The 16575-nt window shown below is 35.9% G+C and overlaps 1 protein-coding gene across 4 annotated transcripts in view; it reads left to right on the top strand.

Moving 5' to 3' along the window:
- The window catches only part of LOC107730080 (anoctamin-1-like), a 43066-nt gene that overhangs the window by 8108 nt on the left and 18383 nt on the right, over nucleotides 1-16575 (top strand). For 2 of the 4 annotated variants that reach the window (XM_016540811.1, XM_016540810.1), the window contains exons 1-9: nucleotides 2415-2631; nucleotides 4799-4965; nucleotides 7878-8195; nucleotides 12130-12228; nucleotides 12322-12473; nucleotides 12825-12879; nucleotides 13292-13343; nucleotides 14239-14294; nucleotides 14405-14446. In XM_016540811.1, coding sequence (XP_016396297.1) covers nucleotides 2574-2631; nucleotides 4799-4965; nucleotides 7878-8195; nucleotides 12130-12228; nucleotides 12322-12473; nucleotides 12825-12879; nucleotides 13292-13343; nucleotides 14239-14294; nucleotides 14405-14446 — 999 coding nt within the window. In that variant the 5' untranslated portion in view covers nucleotides 2415-2573. Of the gene's footprint in view, nucleotides 1-2414; nucleotides 2632-4798; nucleotides 4966-7877; nucleotides 8196-12129; nucleotides 12229-12321; nucleotides 12474-12824; nucleotides 12880-13291; nucleotides 13344-14238; nucleotides 14295-14404; nucleotides 14447-16575 lie in introns of those variants that run through there. The other 2 variants (XM_016540813.1, XM_016540812.1) reach the window with 2 other exon arrangements.

Genomic DNA, 16575 nt, shown 5'->3' with positions numbered 1-16575 from the left:
ATATATATATATATATATATATATATATATATATAAACAAACATTTTGGTGAATTAGAGTAACTTTTTTCTAAAAATATTTGTGCATTGTAAGTGCATGTAAAGGAGGTATTGGCAAGATTTCAGCTGTAGTAAGCCAGACTGGCCACCAGAAACCTACTACAATATTTGGAATATGAAAAAAAAAAAACTTTTGGTTCATTCTAGTATTTTTTCAAATATTTTTTTTTGCTTACTGTACTTACAGTAAAGGAGGTTATGGCAAAATTTCACCTGTAGTCAGTCAGTCTGGGCACTACAAACTCACTAAACCCACAGGAATTATTTTTTCAAGAAATTTATTTATTTATTTATGCACTTGTATGAAATGAAGTATTGTCAAAATCTAACCTCTATTAAGTAACTCTTGACTGCTACAAGTTTTACAATGTGTATTATTAAATGTTAAAAGTTATTGTAATTGCAATAATTTTGACGTTTTAAACCAGTTGGTGCATCGTGCACCGTGATACTGCATTAAAGCTTTCTCGGGTATAAATTTGCAGCTAAAATACACGTAGGAGTTTTGAATTAATATTTTTTTATGTCGAAATACAATGGTTGCATATTGTTAAAAATTAATCGTGGTATTGATATCATTGTAGGAATGTCAACTCTATAACAGTGGCAAGGGAATGTGAATGTACGGCAAATATCGAACCTAAAAATAACTTTACGGCACTGCAATACTGTATAATATCACATATGCCAGTGTGATATTGCTGACATATAAAAAGTCACTTTAGAACTAGAAATGACAGTTGTGCCTGGACCGTTTCATTGCAAGTAAGAAAAATGTGTGTGAGAGAGAAAAGTGTGTGTATAATTACCTGTTAATTCGGGTAAAATTATATATAGGAAAAACATCTGCTTGACGTGTCCCTGAGGATATCAATAACTTATCCGTACTTACAGGTTGAGGAGCTTCCAGGTCACTTGCATGAGCGCTGAACAGTGCATTGATCAGTAAGGAGTGAAGTGTCATTTGAGTTGGCTTTACTGAGCACTGAAATCTGGCTCTTAAAGATCAAATAGTTTCAGCACTTTTCGAACCCAAATGAACCTGTCTTTTGAACAAATCTATTGAGTGAATGATTCAGTGACTTACTCATAACGACAGTCAGGCCCTGTCCCAAATGGAACACTTCTTGTGCACTTGCGGTCTTATGGACTTACAATGGCCGCCGCGTGCGTGTGTCCGTTAAGTCCACAAGACCGTTGGGTGTCCCATTTGTCATTTTAGCGTTCAGAAGTGTGCTCACGAGCGCCCCCTTTGCGGCCGTTATGCGCCCTCGATCGACACTTCTGCCGAGCCTGCACTTGTGCGAGCTCCGCAGCAGACTTCTACCCGACAGTCAAAGCTGCATTACGTCAAAAAAGTGCGGACTCAGAGGAAGACCACGAGGGTTTAGGGTGCCATTTGGGACAGGGCCTTCATGTGCATTTGTGGTCTTGCAGACTTACAATGGCCGCCGCGTACACGTGTCCGTTAAGTAGACCGTAGGGTGTCCCATTTGTCATTTTAGCTTTCAGAAGGGTGCTCACAAGCGCCCCCTTTGCGGCCGCTATGCACCCTCATTGCGCACTTCTGCCAAGTCTGCACTGAGGCGAGCTCCGTAGCAGACTTCTACCCGACAGTCAAAGCAGCATTACGTCACGAAAGTGTGGACTCAGAGGAAGACCACAAGGGTTTAGGGTACAATTTGGGACAGGGCCTCATTCATTGTGCTTGAATTAATCAGAATAATCGGTTCAATTAATGGTTCAATGACTCACTCATAAACAAAGTCACTTGTCACCACCTACAGGATGTAACAAAGAAGTGATACAAACAGTGCTGGTAGCAGTCTTGAAATGCCCCTCTGTCCAATCAGATTTGAGACCTTGAATATTCCAGATATACTTGACCACAGATATTTTGAATTGATGTTCTTAAAAATTTTAGGTAGTAGTCATCAATGGTCTGTAATAGTACACTCTTAATGGTGTCTAATTTAAAAAAACGGCAATTTTTACAGCAGTTTAGTTATTATATGGACAGTATTTATTTGTGAAAACAATGGTTTGTTTTTGTACATTTATATTTTTTGCAATTTCACACATTTTTCGGTGTTTCATAAATGTTTTATCGTTAAAATTCGCTGTGGAGTAAAAAGTGTGACAACTAGCCCCGTTTCCCGATAATAGCCTGTATCACCGATATGCATCCCTGTATAAATCATAATATTTAAACAGGCTGTAAATCCCGTGAGTTCAAAACATCATTTAACAAAATGAGATAATCCCGTATTCAACTGGTGTTGCTTCATGAACTGCCCAAATAAAGCGCATCTGACGTGAGGAAAAGCTCGTGTTTCTTGTAGTGATGTAGATGTGTGTGGTTGGTAGATGAGATAAAAACGCATTCGCACGGATCCAGTCCTTCATGTAAATACTCCACAAACGATCGCGGAGGGACGTCACTCTCACTCTCACACACCGCCTACAACTTCCATATATCCACCTGGAAACTAGATACAACGAACATTTGCGCCAATGAAGGGTGAAGATGATGTAAATACTGCGAGGAAAGATGAGGAGGCTGATGGCTCGGGTGAGTTTCTCATGTTTTGCATTCAGAATCCTGATTGCGCGTTTATTTTTGTAACAATGAATATTAAAGATCGACAGATTATGGATCGCTCCGTAGCCAAACAGAATCCATCACTCAGACAACGTATTTATTTTTTAACACGTTTACAATGCCCTAGATTGTTATAACATCCAGGTATGTTATAAATAATGCATTTAAGCAATAACCTGTTGACTGGTGTTATTATTAATAAAATAATACTAATAGTAAAGTCAGATGTGATGAATGGATAAAGAGGCGTGTGATATTAGGTGAGCAACAGTGTTCTGTGGGTTTAGTGCAGTCACGTATTGCCTTCAGGCACACACACACACACACACACACACACACACACTGAGCATATGAGGAAAATCCATCGCAGCATCATCATCTTCACCTGAGGAGAGAGATGTTGGTCTGAGGGGGCGGGGCATGTCAACCTGAGCTGTCAGAGGGGATTTTCCCATTTGGGGTAGGCTATATGGAGGCATGGCTTTTCAAAAAGAAATGGTTTAAGGGAGAATGTTACTACATTATCTACAAGGATTTTTATTGTAGAATGTGGGAATGATGTATAAAACCTGTAATATTTTCCATATTTGCAACAGTGTGACAAGTAAGTTTCATGATTTATTATCCTTGAAATACCGACAATCAAATGTAACTCTCAATTAATGACTACCACAAGGGTGTTTGCCATCCTGAAAATTGCTTTCATTTGTCTGACATCATTATGGTGAATGTAATCAAGCTTCATTAACTAATCTCAACAAGCAAATGAGTATATGGTCCTCTTAAACATAAACCTCTAGGTAATGTTCTGGCTGAAAATTACCAGAAAGCATGTTGTATATCAGTTGGCTATTCAATAGTTGTAGCCTTTGTGTTCCTCTTCTGATGGCAGCTGGTTTTATATGGTTTCTTGGCGGAACATGCTGTTCAGTTTTGTTTATTAGCTTGTCTACATTGATCTAGGTGATGGATCAGATGGACTAGCAGTTAATAGGGCTGAGATTGATCTGGCAGACTTTGACCAAGCTGGTTAAAGCTGATAAACCACCTTGGACCGGTGACAAACCAGCTACTATGTTCCAAAATTCAGCTTGATCATCCTCTGATGAAATGACAAGGATTTTCCAGCAGGAACGGAAATCTAATTCAACAAAATCTTTTTCAAACTCACTTTTTAATTTAAGAAAATTTCTCTAAAGATTCTTTACTTATTGCAGCAAATATTATATAATAATATAACATGAATGTATCTGGGATCATGTAAACTAATTAATTTCACATATAATATGCCATTTTAATATTAAAGGATGTTCGTACACACACACACACACACACATACACACACACACACACACACACACTTGTATCCTACAATGACCTACATATGCATTCTAGGGAGAAAAATTTAGGCATGTGTTCTATAGGGCATTGTTTTTGCTTTATTTTTTATTTGAGATTCATTATACAGTACCATTGTCGTATTACCACTCCATTTTTAAAAACATTAATTTATTTATTAGGCTTTAGTCAAGGTGATGAATTTCCGATGCGTGTCTTACATGAATTGCATTTGCTCTCAGCTGCTCAGTAATTAGGTTGGAAGGCATTATTGTTATCAATATATTGACCCCTTGCTGCCCTCTGTTTTTACTCCAGAGCTGTGATCTATAAAAAGCAACAGAAGTTGTTATGGTATTAAATATAGTATGTTCCAAAATTATGAGACCTTATTGAAAATTAAATGTAAACATTTGTAAAAACAGTCAAACAAAGAATCATGAAAATAAAAAGAAATATTTAAGATTCTGCACAATTTCTTGGTCCAAAAAAAAAAAAGAAAAACAATTTAGAATACTGACTGTGTGACCACTTCTGTTTTAAAAATATTTGTATTTACACTTTCATTTTTTATTAAATGTGAACTGTTGGGCTGTCTGTTGCTCTTGATTGTTTATTTTAAATTTGCATTCAAACTTGATTTTTCTCTTTAAGTGTATGTCAAACTAAACTTTACACCAGCTGATTATGTGCAAATCTGTGTTACACGAATAGTTGTTGAGATTAATTTAGCATTGCACTTTAGGTTCCTATTGCAAATAATATTTGCTTTGATAAATTTGTGTTTGCTCTTCAACAGGGGAGAAACTCTTGGGTTTCAACAGCACAGAGGAGCAGCCATCAGGCCCGGGAGGACAAGACAGCATGTGGCGAAATGAGAAGTATGAAACTGTCCCATTGGATGTGAAGGGGATTGATGAAGACAATTCTAAAGGCACTAGAGATTCTCTATACCCCCAGGCTGCTGTAAGTCACAACAACAGAGAAAACATACCTCTGCACTCATTTCGTCCACTTTTCAGGGATAAAGACATATTACCGGTTCCTCACCTGTTTTCCTGTCTTTCTAGTACTGCATAATTTGCAAGGCAAACTATGGACAAATATGTGGACATTTGAATGGTTCAGTTTACACTTTTGTAGTGAGCAGGTGATATATGATATTTAAGCTAGGGAGGTTAAATTACATAAATAGTCAAATTTGCATTGTAATTTTATTGTTTATGCAAGGGAAATAATCTTGTAAGCTTATATCATGGAGGATAATTAACCAAATATATTTTTATGAAAACTAAAGCTTGCCAAACACATCTCGGCTAGAACACATTGCCTTCCTTTTCGTACTCCAGATGGTGCAATAAAGTTTAAGCTCTGCCGAGTTTGCGTACCCTTTGGTTGTGCAAAACTACTTTGCATTCTAAGGGAGTATTTGAACGTCTTTGCAAATCTGCAGGACAGGCTGGTCACTTTGAAATACCCTCTGAAATGACTTTATAAAAATGTATTTAACCATGTGTTGTGTGCATGTTTATAGATTTGGTACTTTTTGAGTGGTGTGTTACTCCTTATAAGGATTTAACCACATATTCAGGATTAAAATGAAAAATCGTCCACTGAAAAAAAAAACAAAAAAAAACAGCACTTGTCAAGCAGTAAACTTAATTTTGCATCTTAATAAGCTTTTGACAGCTTCCACCACTCTTATCTCATTATTTATAATTCTTTGAGTCAAAAATGCAATTGAATATGTTGTCCCTGTTAGTATTTTGTTCAGAAATCTAGCATGAGAAATATTTACAGGAGTGAAAAGTGTGACAATAGAAAGACATTTTTTTTTTATTTGACCTTTTTAAGCTTCTGTAATATAATGTATAATATAACATAATAAATAATGTCATTTAAAAGTCAATTTATATTTATGCATGGGAATTGAGAAATTTCTTTAGTCTTTTTAACTAAAGACTAACATTATTTGTTTGTTGATACCGCCCCTATAGATGTTTGGTGTTCATGTAAATTCCAGCGTTGTGATTCTCACTTCCTCATTACGCAGAACTGGTTTAAAGGGATAGTTCACCCAAAAATGAAAATTTGATGTTTATCTGCTTACCCCCAGGGCATCCAAGATGTAGGTGACTTTGTTTCTTCAGTAGAACACAAACGGAGATTTTTAATTCAAACCGTTGCAGTCTGTCAGTTGCATAATGTAAGTGGATGGGAATCACGGCTTTCAGAGTCATAAAACATACACAAACAAAACCAAATTAAACCCTGTGATTACAACATGATCTTCTCTTGCACCTGTAATTAGGCTCTTAAGTTTCTGTTGTGACCAGAATGTTTGCTGTTCCTCAGCAAATCTTTTTTTTTTTTTTTTTTTTTTGGTTGGAAGCATCTGCTAAATAACAAAAAGATTTATGTGTCCCGCATTTAAGCAGAAGGAACAAACTTTGAATATGTGCTTCTCAATGTAGGATGGAAATTGAAAATGTTCAGCTGATTGCCTCTTTGTCCTGATAAATGTATTAGTGCACTGCTCATTTGTTGGAAAAAAGAAGTAGACTTTTAGTCAGTGTCACCTTGTTGTTATTGGTTTCGAAGAAGATGTACTCTGTTTCTGTGTAAGACAAACCCACTTGTAAATACTTGCAAGCATCAGTAAATTGTTTTATAGTTTCTGTAATCTGTACTGGAACGCAAATATACACTACTGTTCTAAGAAGTTTGAGGTTAGTAAAAGTTTAAATATATTTAATAAAAGAAATCTATTATACTCAGCAAGGCATGTATTTGATCAAAGATAAAGTAAAACTGTAATATTGTGAAATGTTATCACAGTTTAAAATACATGCTTTAATGTATTTTGAAATGTAATTTATTCTTGTGATGGCAAAGCTGAAAATTCAGCAGCCATTACTTAAGTCTTCAGTGTTAAGATCTTTCATTCTAACATGCTGATTTGGTACAAGTAACATTTCCAAGTAGCATTATGCTGCTTACTGTTTGTGTAAAATGTTTGTTTAATTATTATTTTATTCTTTAATGTCTAGAAAGTTCAAAAGAGCAGCATTTGCCAATTTGAATTTTGACATTTTGTTTTCTTTGTAGCAATGTAAAAGTCTTTACTGTCACTTCAATTTAATATATCTTTGCTGAATAAAAGAATTCATTTCTTAAAAAAATGCTGACCCGAATATTAATCAAGAGTGTAAGTGCACCAATAGGTTTCAACATAGATTTTCCCTCAAAGAAATTAGCTGTAATTTGTTAACTAGGATTTATTTGGTGGGTAGTACCTCTCTTGCCCCATATTTCTATGTGTCCTTGTTCAAACTAACAACACCCCAAACTCACAGCACTCAAACCAACAGAGCAACATTGAAAGCACCACAGAGCCACAGTGTTTACCATATACTGGAAAATCAGCCTATGAATGGTTTACGTCTCAGTGAAGTAAGCTGGAATAGAATAGTGTTTAACATAAATACACCTTTAAAGGGCCAGAAATCTGGAAGTCATACTCTGAGTACACAGGCAGGTTTATGTCTGTTTTTGTAATAGACGTAAAGAAATAATGTTCTTTTTAGCAACATCATATGACCCCTTTAATATTACTAGTGCATTTATTTATGGTTTATAAGGTTTGAGGTTGAAGGTCAGAGTTAGCATCATGATTTTGTTATTGTAAAGTCATTTTTTGATCCCATTATCACTTCTGTCCATATCATTTTTTATAATCTTCATCTATTTTAAATAAAATGTCAAAAGATATTTACTTAAAATCATATAATAATCTACTAATGCAAATTAGTCTCTTATAAAAAAAAAACTATACAAATGAATATAATACTCTTTTATGAACTGTTATTTTTTCTCAGCTCCGGAAAGCTCAGCAGGGAAATGAGAGACCAAAGGACCCAAAGCTGTGGCCGTACTTCCAGGATGGCTTAAGGCGGATAGATTATGTCCTCACCTACCATGTCCAGAAGCCCCAGAGCACTCGCAAACAGTCATCCAAGTCCTGCTTGTGCTGCAAATTCAGACGTGAACAGAGCAGCCCACCTGCTCATGAGGACCCCGAACTCGCAGCCCAGGAACAGAGGCTGGATTACCATGATGACGACCAGCGCCTCCGCAGGGAGGAGTTTGAAGAGAACCTGCGTGAGATGGGCCTTGAGATGGAGAGAGAGGAAGGGGTGAGTCCCATTGTGTTTTCATTTACAGTAGTGTCCATGAAAACCTGGGATTCGTAATCTAATTTTACATAAAATTGATAAGAAATTTTTCAGATTCTGCACTATTTATAGGTGAATTGCATAAGCAAATTTGTGACATTAACCATATGAACTCCTTCAGATGGTTAAATGTCAGATGTTCTTGCTTCCACTGAAGCTTAAATGCTCTTTGGCTTATTCTCAAATCATACTGGAAAATCATACAATATGATCATTAGGTTTGACACCAACTTGTGAAGTGCTGCTGTCATTAAAACAAATGCCTGAACTTCATGTTCAGTTTTCAATTCAACTTTTTGCTAAAATTGTTGAATGGGGGAAAAAAATAAATAAAAAGTAAGTAAGTAAATAAGTAAATAAAGGAATTTAATTTAATTTAATTTAATTTAATTTAATTTTCATTATTATTATTAATTTTTTTATTTTTGCAATGCCTCCGGGCATTTATTTAGGGCATCCAAGACTAAGTCCTACCTACTTGAATAGGGAAATCCTAAATTCTTAAAAACTGCTTACCACACTCACATTTAAATTACGTCATCTGACATCAAATCTGACATTAACTATGCCATAAATGTTGTCTCTAATGCCTAAATAGCATTAAAAAGCTTTTATTTTAGGCTGGACCAGCCAATGGGCATGTGCTGTCCTATGCGCATGTCCAACCTAAACCCATGTCCTATGATACTTTTATTTAGAAGATGGGAAATATTCTACCATATTGCAATTTTTTTAACTATATCTTATCGTTATCTACCTTGGTGTGAACAGGCCTGAAGTCTTTGATTGAATTAGAAAACTGAAAATAGAAGGATTTTTCTTTTTTTGAACCATGGGTATATTTGGGAAACTAGGAGACATGAATGATTTCACACATTAAACCTAGTAAATTACCATTAAAATTGCCGAATTTACTTTACTGGTGAGTAACACAACATTTAATTTACATTAATTCATTTAGCATATGCTTTTTTCCAAAACGACTTAAAGATTTGACTTATGCTCTAGCTTTTTTCCCAATCTAGCTTTCAAATGAACCTACCATTGTATACTATGTGTATTGCTTGCTCTGTGATGAATTGAATTTATGTTCCACTATTGTAAGTCACTTTGGATAAAAGTGCCAGCTAAATGCATAACCTGGTATTTCTCAAAAGGGCTTGTTCTCATACATGAACTCTAACAGTAATTTAAATTTGCCAGTAATTTTCCAGAAAATACTATGTGTGAAAGTGTCCACTGTGATGTGCCTTTTTGTTAAGTTTCAGTCACCAAGGCTATAATCTCAGCTGGAATTGAGCCACTGTGATAATGATAATGTCCACCCGCTGAGAGATGCAACCATGCACAGCAACTCTAGCAATGAAACTAATAAATTGGCTTGTGAGCAGCTCTTTGCCAACATTCGCTGTAATGTGGACCAGACTTCATGTAGATTTTCAACAGGACTCTTGAGACTGGAATCCAAAGACCAGTCAGTTCAAATAGCAGTATGTTTGAGGCTGATAGATTCCTTTAATCTTAAATATTGTGTATTATGACCAGCTATTTTTCTTAACCTCTCTAGCTTTTAAAATTAATTCAGGTTTAAGTGATTCATTTATACAGCAGCATAATCATTCCCTGTTGTTGACCCAGAAACACTTCAGTGGTGTGGAGAACTACACTAATAGTGTTATTTGTCAGGTATCTTCTCAGTGACGTTTCCCAGTGAAATACGGAAGAACTAGACTCTTATTTTTTATTTTCATGTTTATTTTGGGAGAAGATTGTGGAAAACCTAGTCAGCTTGTTGAAATGGCAAAGCATCGTGGAGTTAAAGAGTAAAGTCACCCTTAGGATACATCTAAATCGTTCCCCAGTCCCACCAACGCTATAATTGCTGATTGTAAGAATGAATTAATTTGATTGCTGGCAATCATAAAACAAGTTCACACTTACTTTACTGTGTAATGCTACTAATTTGCAGTTTTAGTATGATTAGCGGTTTGTCTTTCAAGCTTAACTTCTATAAACCCATGTTATTTGCTTTGATGTTCGCAGACTACAGGAATTGAACTTTCTCCACTGTGCTGGATGTTCTCATAGACAGCTGAGCCAGAATTAGGTGAAGAGGTCTTAGTGGACTAATCATCAACAAAGTGTTTATTATGCAGAGGATAATAAACTGAAGTATTAGTCTAAAGGACCAAGATTTAGCAGCTCTGTGAAAAAGTACAGAGAATTGTTTCCTGAATACAACTAATTTGGGTTCACTTCACTATTCTGATTATTGTTCCTTAGTTCATGTCACACAAATTCTTATGTCATGACATTTTTAGCTTCCTCTCTTTCTGAGTTGAATTCAATCACATGAATATTATTGCTGAATCTTAAAGAATCGTATCATTCCATCTCAGACCCAACTTTGTGCCAAAAACAATATTTTTCTCTGTATAAAATGGATCACTATGTTTTTTTCCCATAACTCTTGAGCTTGACAAGGCCAATATGAATGTAAACATAATGAAATACTGATAAGACTATTAGAAAAACTTGCTCTGTTTGAACCATGTTGTCAAAAACAGTGATGTCATAAAAGATCAAAGCGTTGGGTTTAGAGAGGGAAATATAAAATAGAAATGTTTTGAAATCTGTTTTATTCTAAAAGTTATTTTGTTATATACAGTAAAGTATCACTAGTTGTGGGAACACATTCACAACTAAAATGGTATACCATTGCACTAAATGGCTTATCTTACTTGGTTCTTAAAACAAGAGTATTTTACTTACCCCACTGGCAGATAATTTTACTTGTTTTAAGCAAAATGCACTTAATTTGTTTTTTCCCCCTGGAAACAAGACTAAATATCTTAAGTCATTTGGCTTATCTAGTAAAAGTATCTTGATTTAATTTTAAGATATTTTGACTAGAAACAAGACAAAAATACTAAGTAAGATAAGCCTTTTTTTGCAGTGTATACCATGTCAAGATGTGATTGTTCATTTAATTGGGGTTGAATTAGGCTTGTAAATACTTGAATATAATGTAGTCTATGAGTAGAAATACCTGTTTATGTCGTACTTCGCTGAAAGCAGTGGCTGGGATTGAACAGACTGGGTCAGACCTTATGTGTGGGATGTGAGTTATAACAAGAGTGGGTCATTTGAAGCAGATCTTACATAACCCTCTTTTCAGCTTCAGAAAACCAAGAGAGAAGTCCTTCTCTTCTGAGATTTTTTCTTCATTTCCGTGAATTTATTTTCTCTCAAAAGGTCCTCCGTGAAGAAGGAAACCTAGTGTGTTAAACCCTTGAAAAGAGATCTTGTCCATTTCTTGAATAGTTTATGAATGGTTTGCATGTTTATCTTTCAGAATACCCTGAATGAACGATATTGATAGTAGTGCTTATCAATATTAAGCATCACTATTAATATCACTCGTAGAGTTAGTGATTTGAACACACCTTGAACCCAGGAAATTCATATTGTATTAGTTGTATAACTCTCACACCATTTGACAAACACACGTGAATGATATTTACTGTAAAATTGTAAATCTTGGTGAAAAGAGGCGCTACTACTTTCTTGTGAATATTGTCTACCATACAATAAAACAGTAAAAGCATTACATGAGTTTAGATGGACTCGGGATGGACCGACCCCTGTGTAGGTGCCAGAATACCATAGAGACTTGGGGGTGGGTTTTTTCAACTTGGGCCAGTAAGCAACCACGCAAGTTTTGCCAGTGCAAACACTACTCATGTTTTTTTTTTCAAAAAATGCAAGCCAGTGATATGTGCTCTAACACTATCTGCAATATCACCCTCCTTCCCTCACAGGGATTTTAATGCTGAGAACACAGCAGCGTGCTGTTCATATGCTGAGGCCATGTCTCTTTATCTGTGTTTTTCAGAATAAAATACCAGGTGTGGGATTCTTGAAGATCCATGCGCCTTGGGAGGTTCTTTGTCGAGAGGCAGAGTTTATGAAGTTAAAAATGCCTACATTTAAGGTATTTGTTCTTGTATCTTATCACGTGATAAAGAGAAGCTGTGTGTTCTACACGAGCATGATGTACTCTGCTGTGCTATCATGTCTTTTTCAGAAATATGAAGTCAGCCATGGAAGCAGCATTGTAGAGAAGGTCAACATGTTTATGCAGAAAGTCACTGCACCCTTGCAACCTAACGTCGGGGAAAACCGGATGGAAAATGTGAAACACCTCTCCTACCCGTTCTCACGAGAAAAGCAGCATCTGTAAGTCTATAGTCATTCATGGCCACACTTAAGCTCATGTTTAAGATGATTGCTGACCTCACAACTATTCCTCACATCCTACATTGAGTACAAGGAATGAAAATGATCAGAAATGATTTTGCCAAATGCTATTTTTACTGTAGAAAACAAAACGTGATTGTTATGAATGTTCAAATTTATGGTCAAGTTAAAGTAGTGAAATATGAAGGATGCTCACTAATAATCCTCTGAAAGGCAGTGTACTGTAAATGTGCCTTTTGTTTTTACAGCCCCATGGTATATTATTGCCTGTATAATTTAATAGGCAGGCACAAAACAGTCAATGAAATGACCCTTAGTTTCTTTTCACAGCTTTGATTTATCAGACAGAAATTCCTTCTTCGACAGCAAAACCAGGAGCTCAATAGTAAGTACCAGTCCCTTTAGAAAAGCGTTTTGCCTCCCTAGTCAGGGACGATTTAAGGCCAAGTGTCATTTATCCCATGATTTGATTGCCAAAGGGCCTGTGTGGCTCCACACCAAAATGTCAGTGACGTCAAAGTCGTTCTTTTTGTGGACAATGATTTCAGTCACTTGATCTGTCAGCCACCTCTTACAATGCTGTCCAACCTCCGATTGATTTTCTCAGCAGGATTTATTTATTTATTTTTGCTATTTTAGGTCTCTTAAAGGTATCCTGTGGTATTTAGAACTTTTGTTGACTACTATTTAATGTCATTTTAGTTACGTTTTGAGTCTAGTATCACCAAGAAGGAATACTATTTATAATAATCTTTATTTATAATCATCTTTATAAACCTATTTCTAATCCTCAACAGGTGTATGAGATTTTAAAGCGAACAAAATGCACACGGGCTAAGTATATCATGGGTAAGTCTCATTTTCGTATTTTTGCTTGACAAACTAGCGCAAATCAACCTGAATCCCATCCAACAATGTTGTTGAATTGAAATGTTATCAAAAATCAATGGTAACACTTTATTTTAGAGTGTCTTTGTTACATGGTACATGTACTTACTAAAGTAGTAACATTAAATTATAACAAACTAACAGTAAACCAAGCCCTAATTCTAACCCTATAGTAAGTACTTGTTACTCATGTAATATTACTCATTACTTAATTGTTTAATTACACTGTAACAAGGACATCTTAAAATAAAGTGTAACTAAGGTATCGCTGTCTTGCAGTTGAAGCGCAGAGTCTATAGTTAGTTGTGTAACGTTTGAACCATAACGTCACCAACACAACTTTAAATGTGCACAAATAATGAGCAAACAACTCACACATAACCCTGCCCCTAATATCCAAGGACAGTGATTGGTTGAATAGATTGGTGATTCGCGAGTATACTTTAGGGCTGTTCACACTGTGCCTAACGCAGGATTATCTAAACCCCTCTTTTAACCCTGGGGACCCTAGGTACATTTCACACTTGTAATTTAGTAGCAGGGTTAGCACCGCTTTTACCCAGGGCACGGTTTGTGCAGTGTGAAATGATGCAGTGATAGGATGTTGTGCATGCATACTTCGCAACTGACAGTCGTTGGTGACGGAAGTGGTGACAGAAAACCGAAAAAATTGGAGTAAAGAAGAGACTGTTTATTCTTTCCTTTACAGTCCACCAAAAGGTCCATTCAAATGGAAAAACCTGATTTACCCAAGCTTTAGAATAACCAAGTGTTAACTATTGCACGTGTGAAAAGCCCTTTTGTGTTTACAAGCACAACAATAATCACTCAACTCGACTGAATTTCATGTTCACAGGAATCAGCAGTCTACTGGGCAGTGGTATCTACACAGCAGCCTACCCTTTGCATGATGTAAGTGACATAATATTTTGTTTTCTTTTATGTGTACAAAGATCCATTCAATTCTCTCCAATTGATTGTTCTATTTCTTGTGTAAGTTAATTTGATTATTTTAATTACAGGGCGATATTGATGGCATAAATGCTGAAGCAAATGACAGAAAGGTAAAATACATTATAATACATACTTATATCTTAGACTTCAGATATTTTAATCTCACACTTATTTTTGAAACAAAACATGTTTCGAACCTCTATCTGCATTGGGCTACATTCAAACTGCATGCCTTAGTGCTCATTTTAGATTTTTTTTTTTGCTCAGGTCATTTTTTTTGTCTGGCTGTTCACATTATGTTTTGATACGTGAATATCAGATTTGAGTGTGAACTGAAATGACTATGTATAAATGAAATACGGCATGCAAAGTTTTGACATGTTATAGATACACAAAAACAGCTGCCTTTGTACCTAGGGTGATAGAAGATAATGAAGGCATAAGTCAGGGATTTGCAAAGCCCAAATGGTGCCTGCAGTAAGGTTTCCAGCATACAGATGAGAACAATCAATAGGCTATATAAAGGGATAAATTCTTTCATTCCGGTCTGTGTTCTTCACTTTACCATCTGTTGAGAAAAGAGTTGTTATCGGTGAATCCTCTCTACATCTGTTCTCTAAAATTGTTTAAAAATTCTAAAAAATAAAAAAAAAAAGGTCTAAAATTCTAAACACATTTATTTTCCTCTGAATATTTCTTAAACCCTGTTTCATCTGGTTAGACACTTTTATGGCATACTGTAAGAATGTGGTAATTGATTCTCATATTGACTGCTTAAGATATAATTAAACCCTATAAATGGGCTCCAGAAACTTGAGACGTAGCTTGTGTAGAGGAGACCTTGTGAGACTTTGGACGTGCCTGCAGCAAGCTCAGAATAATTGTCAGGTCACCAAGGCAACAGGATAATTTCCCACTTCAGCCATCTGTGAGCAGCTCTCTTGCAGGCTTGCTGTTGAGTGGGAAGTGTAGCCCTTCTCAAAATAATGTATAACGGTGATTTTCAAGAACTAGAAAAAGAGTAAATGTTCCATTTTTTTTTCACAACAAACCTCAAGGGACCTTGGAGACAGTTGGAGTTTTGGTGTGTTTAGTGTGTTTACTACTGTAAGATTTGCGTGCAAATACAGTATATGCTAGTGTTCTTGTAAAACATAGCTTAGTAGGTATATACGTCAAGTGGTTTTGTTGCGCTGATTTTATGCTGTTCTTTTTAACTTTTTATTCATCAAAGAATCCTGAAAAAAGTATCACAGGTTCCAAAAAAGTAATAAGTAGCACAACGGTTTCCAACTTTGATAATAAATCAGCATATTAGAATGATTTCTGAAGGATCATGTGACACTGAAGACTGGAGTATTGGCTGATGACATTTTTGCACTGCATCACAGAAATAAATTATATTTTTAAGTATATTAAAATAGAAAACAATTATTTTAAATTGTAATAATATTTCACAATTTTTTATCAAATAAATGCAGCCTTGATGAGCATAAGATTCTTCTTTAAAAACATGTCATATTACACAATGTCTTTAAAGTTCACTTGTCTCACAAATTTGCATATAGCAAGTAAAGATTACAAGAATACATTCACTTTGTTTATTTTGAGTAATCTATATGAATAAAGCAGTATAATCCAAGTCTTCTGAAGAGACACAATCATTGCTTTATATGATTAAATCAGTCTTTTATTCAGCTATAAACATTGATCAGCTTAAACGTGCCTGCGCCGTTGAACCAATGATGTTTGTTCTGGCTTGACAGACAAGCACATTTCTTCCTCAATAACTAGTGAGGTTTTTTTCTCATGTATCAAGCAAGTACGATTGAGCTGCAGTAAAAATAGCTGTCTGGGGCCCCCGTGAAAATGGCAGGTAGCTCAGTTTGTTAATCCATCCATTAAAGGCAGGGTATGTGATTTTTCAAAAACACTTAGAAAACTGATTCGGGCCGAATAGCAAAACAAACTTGTAGCCAATCAGCAATAAGGGGCGTGTCTACTCGTGATGTGGAGGAGAGTGCTTTCAGTGCATGGGACGGACATTAGCCGAGCCGAGCGACAGAAAGATAGAGATGGCGGATAAAAAAACAAAAGAGGAAAACATCTGCGGAACGATAAGGCAAGAAGTAGGACACGTGTAAATATCGGATCAGCTTTCCAGCGCTGATCCAGTTTTCTGTCGGGGATTTGTTGCACCGCGCCGCTCACGTCCGTAGACACGGTGTAACATTGGTTT

Source organism: Sinocyclocheilus rhinocerous, unplaced genomic scaffold (genome assembly GCF_001515625.1).
Source record: "Sinocyclocheilus rhinocerous isolate Xijiao unplaced genomic scaffold, SAMN03320098_v1.1 scaffold878, whole genome shotgun sequence".
Taxonomy (NCBI): Eukaryota; Metazoa; Chordata; class Actinopteri; order Cypriniformes; family Cyprinidae; genus Sinocyclocheilus; species Sinocyclocheilus rhinocerous.
The sequence above is the reverse complement of the archived record's forward strand: the minus strand, read 5'-3'. Positions and strand labels throughout refer to the sequence as shown.